We start from the raw sequence: 4,409 nt of genomic DNA, 5'->3' as shown, positions 1-4,409 counted from the left end.
GGCGACGACCTGGGCTCAGTCCCGTCCCGGCTTCAGAGAGCCGGCGACGGTCTGGGCTCAGTCCCGCCCCGGCTTCAGAGAGCCGGCGACGGTCTGGGCTCAGTCCCGTCCGGTTTCAAAGAGCCAGCGCACGGTCCGGGCTCAGTCCCGTCCCGGCTTCAGAAAGCCGGCGGCGATCTGGGCTCAGTCCCGTCCCGGCTTCAGAGAGCCGGCGGCGATCCGGGCTCAGTCCCGTCCCGGCTTCAGAGAGCCGGCGACGGTCTGGGCTTAGTCCCGCCCCGGCTTCACAGAGCCGGCGACGGTCTGGGCTCAGTCCCGCCCCGGCTTCAGAGAGCCGACGACGGTCTGGGCTCAGTCCTGTCCCGGCTTCAGAGAGCCGGCGACGCCGCATTCCGGGCTGCTACAAGCTCGTAAATGCAGTCGCTCATACCCTTCTCGCGAAAACAATGCAAATGGAGCGTCAAAACAACCCCAGAAAGCAGGTTTCCCAGTGTAAAACCGTTTGGTCTTAACACTCAACTTTTATATCTAACCCAGCATCAATAATATAACTTAATCCTGATTCTCATTGTCCAACTGTCTGAGAAACCATCTAAAAGCTGCATGACATCATTTAACACCCCAGTGTTGCATCAGCTTAACAGACTTTCCAAAAACTGCCTTCGCTGACAACCGTGGCCTGACCGACCTGCCGCGGGTCAGTGACCTTATGAGGTATGTTCAATGTCGTAGCCCAAAGACCGGCTGCTCAGTTACCCACAGTCAGGCAAAGCTCTGTGTCGCTTCGCCGCACCATTGAGACGCTGCTCTGGACAAGCCTCGGGGAGATCACACCGGCACCCACCCGAAGAGACGAGCGATCAACTCAGGCCAGCCGTCGGCAGGCAACACACAAGGGTTTGGTTACGGGCACCAACACGTTCCTGAAAGCTCGCAACTCACTGCGCCCCTGTCGCCACCGGCCGGTCCCCGGTCTCCTCCGCTGGTGGCGGCGGCGACAGCTCGGGCACGAACGACAGTCGTCGCGCAGGGGTGCTGCGGCCACTACGCGGCGAGGGCAGGGCGGCGGCCGCAGCCGCCCGGCAGGGGGAGCCACCGGCGCGGCCGCTCGCCTCCCGCGGCGGCCGATCGGCCGGGTCCGTTTGGCTGTCACATTCGCAGGACGGCAGCCGTTCCCGACTGGCCGGCTCAGGGGACGAGCCAGTGGGAGCCCTCTTTCGGCGCGACTGGAAACACAAGCTTCAATGAACAGCATGCACAGGCCCCATGTAGCACAATGGCTCCCGCGCGTCGTCTGTCTGGCATCCAAAGACCACAGCACGCTTCGGTGCGTTGTCCACAGCACAACACTGTGATTGGCACATGGTGCTGATGGTGCCGCCCGGCCGTCCGCTGCCGGCGCGCTGCCAGCCAGCTGGCCAACGACAAATGGTGGGCGACAGAGCGTCGCGCCATGGAGAGCCGGCCGGCGCCGTCCCGTACCGGCCCGCTGGCCGGCGGCGATGTCGGCTCCACCATCTGGATGGGCAGCAACTGGGAGCGGTACACGCGCGAGATCTCTGGCCGAGTCACCCAGCGGTCGTGCCGGCGCGCCATGTCCTTGAAGTGGACGTAGTAGCGGGTGGGCCGCACGTCCGTGTCCACCTTCATCACCTGGTGGACAGAAGCGCGCGTTAAGCCGGCGGGCGGGGTACGGCCACGGGCAGCCGGGGGGCGGGACACCACCACAGCCGCGGGGTACGGCCACGGGCAGCCGGGGGGCGGGACACCACCACAGCCGCGGGGTACGGCCACGGGCAGCCGGGGGGCGGGACACCACCACAGCCGCGGGGTACGGCCACGGGCAGCCGGGGGGGGGGGGGGGGGGGCGGGACACCACCACAGCCGTGGGGTACGGCCACGGGCAGTCGGGGGGCGAAGCACCACCACAGCCGCGGGGTACGGCCGCCCGTCACGGTCCGGCCACCCTGTGCCGTGGTGTCCTTAAAGACTGCAGGCACATAATAGAGAAGGCACATATGAAATAGTTAGAAAGAATTAAGAGTACAGCGCATGCTCAGTGCAGACTCTTCAGACTTTTCAAAACATAACCGAATAACCTGAACGGACCAAAGTCGTCAACTATACATGGAGCACTGAGCTGACAGCGGTGAGATTAAACCAGTCGCGCCCATCTGTCTAGGGCAGCGGCTCAGTCCGCCGCACGTCAGGCCGGCAGAGGCTCAGTCCGCCGCACGTCAGGCCGGCAGCGGCTCAGTCCGCCGCACGTCAGGCCGGCCGAACAAACGCATCGTTCTACGCCGCCCAGAATCCCACCATGGCGTCCAGGGCGTCGTAGCTCTCATGGCCCTCGTCGTTGTTGAGGAAGAGCACCTCCACCGTGTTGCCGGGCTCGATCTCACCGTCCCCGCGTCTGAGGGACGCAGCATGCACTCGGTCAGGGCCGCGTCTGAGGGACGCAGCATGCACTCGGTCAGGGCCGCGTCTGAGGGGCGCAGCATGCCCTCGGTCAGGGCCGCGTCTGAGGGGCGCAGCATGCACTCGGCCAGGGCCACGTCTGAGGGGCGCAGCATGCCCTCGGCCAGGGCCACGTCTGAGGGGCGCAGCATGCACTCGGCCAGGGCCACGTCTGAGGGGCGCAGCATGCCCTCGGTCAGGGCCGCGTCTGAGGGGCGCAGCATGCCCTCGGCCAGGGCCACGTCTGAGGGGCGCAGCATGCACTCGGCCAGGGCCACGTCTGAGGGGCGCAGCACGCACTCGGCCAGGGCCGCGTCTGAGGGGCGCAGCATGCCCTCGGTCAGGGCCACGTCTGAGGGGCGCAGCATGCCCTCGGCCAGGGCCACGTCTGAGGGGCGCAGCATGCACTCGGCCAGGGCCACGTCTGAGGGGCGCAGCACGCACTCGGTCAGGGCCGCGTCTGAGGGGCGCAGCATGCCCTCGGCCAGGGCCGCGTCTGAGGGGCGCAGCATGCCCTCGGTCAGGGCCACGTCTGAGGGGCGCGGCACAGACTAGGTAAGAGCCGAGAATCACCGAACAGTACAGGTCAATTTCCAGGCACCGAGTTAAGTGGCCACGTAATAGTGGGCGGTCATGATAATGACTGCACATCTATCGAGCCATCTGTCACTGATGACCACATGCGTACGTGAGCTGCTCATGAATGACATGCACTGTTCATGCATATGCATGATCCGTACCGCCAAACTTATGGCACACAAAAACAGGCAAAACCACAGTGAATGACATCATTTGCATCGGGTCAGGAAGGGATAAAGGCGATGAAATAACATGACGGCACGCCCAACAAGTAGGCAGTGCCTGGCTCGTCGATCCGCTTCTCACCGCCGCCTGGCTCGTCGGTCCGCTTCTCACCGCCGCCTGGCTCGTCGGCCCGCTTCTCACCGCCAACAGCCAGTCACGAGCGTTAGCTGGCATCCTCACAAGTACATACGTTCTCCCCCCCCCCCCCACGCAACAAAACGGATTTCGCAAGTGGTATGTCTCAGTGACGTTAATACCCCTCCCCACACACACTGCACAGCGTCACATCCAGGTATCATTGAGCACCGCCCGAGCACTAACCCCTGAGGTTTTCTGTACAGCGGCCGCCTGCCCTGTTTAGCTGTCCTCCACACGGCGCGTCGCCGCTTCCGCCGCCGCGCCGTCCCCCGTCCGGCCGCCGCCGTCTGGTCCCGGACGGCCGTCCCCGTCAGCGCCTCCGCCGGCTCCTTCGGTGCCTCCGGCGGCGGAGACGCGTCCAGCGGGGTCTCCACGGGCTCCCGCGGCGGCGGCGAGGCGTCCAGCGCCAGCGTGAGCGGCGGCGCGGCGCTGTCCAGCAGCGAGTCCATGCTGACCAGATACAGCTTGGCCGGCAGACCGGCGCCACCCGGTTGCTGCGCGGCCAGCGGACAGCTGGGCTCACCGGCGGCCGGACCCAGCGTCAACGGATCGCCGCACTCTGGCGCCGCCGCCCACACCGGCGACGACGGCCCGCTGGCGTCCAGCTCCACAGACCGACTGCGCATGCGCGGCGCCTCTGACTTCACGACGCACGGCGACTCCAACACCGACTCGAGCTTCACGGAAATCTGAGCGGGCGAGGACGGCTCCGGCTCCACGGCGGCGGAGGCAGCGTGCTCGAGGAGCGCCGTGCCGATACACGGTTCATGTTTGATGACGACCATCGGCGCCTGGTCCACGGAGGCGGCGCTGGGGACAGGCTCACACTTGACGGCCAGTCCAGCGCTCTCAGTGCACGCAGGCCGGTGCACGCGGGCCGACTGGCTGGCACAGGCCGGGTCCCGCGTCATTGCTGCGTCCGGCTCTATCTGCAGCGGCGCAGTGCCGCTCGCACGCTTCTCCGGTAGCGCGTCGCCACGCTTCACCACAGCAGGCACCGCTGGAGCCTC

At 66.1% G+C, this 4,409-nt stretch overlaps 2 protein-coding genes across 3 annotated transcripts in view; both read right to left on the bottom strand.

Annotated features, from left to right (window-relative positions):
* Window positions 1-267: 267 nt before the first annotated feature.
* Window positions 268-3,921, bottom strand: LOC119111993 (enterin neuropeptides). 2 transcript variants are annotated; one of them, XM_037235915.1, is made up of 4 exons: window positions 3,583-3,921; window positions 2,317-2,413; window positions 1,483-1,653; window positions 268-1,226 (listed from the first exon to the last, which is right to left on the bottom strand). In XM_037235915.1, exons 1-4 carry the CDS (start codon window positions 3,846-3,848, stop codon window positions 939-941), a joined length of 822 nt encoding a protein of 273 aa, XP_037091810.1. In that variant the 5' UTR covers window positions 3,849-3,921; the 3' UTR covers window positions 268-938. The 2 variants fall into 2 exon arrangements, with proteins under 2 accessions (XP_037091810.1, XP_037091809.1); XM_037235914.1 differs by having other exon boundaries at window positions 2,317-3,683.
* A 327-nt stretch (window positions 3,922-4,248) lies between these two features.
* Window positions 4,249-4,409, bottom strand: part of LOC119112495 (uncharacterized) — a 6,983-nt gene continuing 6,822 nt past the window's right edge. The window contains exon 4 of the mRNA XM_037236695.1: window positions 4,249-4,284. Coding sequence (XP_037092590.1) covers window positions 4,249-4,284 — 36 coding nt within the window. The remainder of the gene's footprint in view (window positions 4,285-4,409) is intronic.

Source organism: Pollicipes pollicipes, unplaced genomic scaffold (genome assembly GCF_011947565.3).
Source record: "Pollicipes pollicipes isolate AB1234 unplaced genomic scaffold, Ppol_2.1 Scaffold_7261;HRSCAF=8764_pilon_pilon_pilon, whole genome shotgun sequence".
Lineage (NCBI taxonomy): Eukaryota > Metazoa > Arthropoda > Thecostraca > Pollicipedomorpha > Pollicipedidae > Pollicipes > Pollicipes pollicipes.
This window is presented reverse-complemented; position numbering and strand designations above follow the sequence as displayed.

Excerpts from the sequence above, each read along its gene's own strand:
- LOC119111993 (XM_037235914.1), bottom strand. The coding sequence starts at position 3,108 with ATGTGCAGTCATTATCATGACCGCCCACTATTACGTGGCCACTTAACT. Across the intron at positions 1,654-2,316 it reads ACGACGCCCTGGACGCCATG|GTGATGAAGGTGGACACGGA; the intron begins GTGGGATTCTGG and ends TCTGTCCACCAG. Across the intron at positions 1,227-1,482 it reads CGCCGCCGGCCAGCGGGCCG|TCGCGCCGAAAGAGGGCTCC; the intron begins GTACGGGACGGC and ends TTGTGTTTCCAG.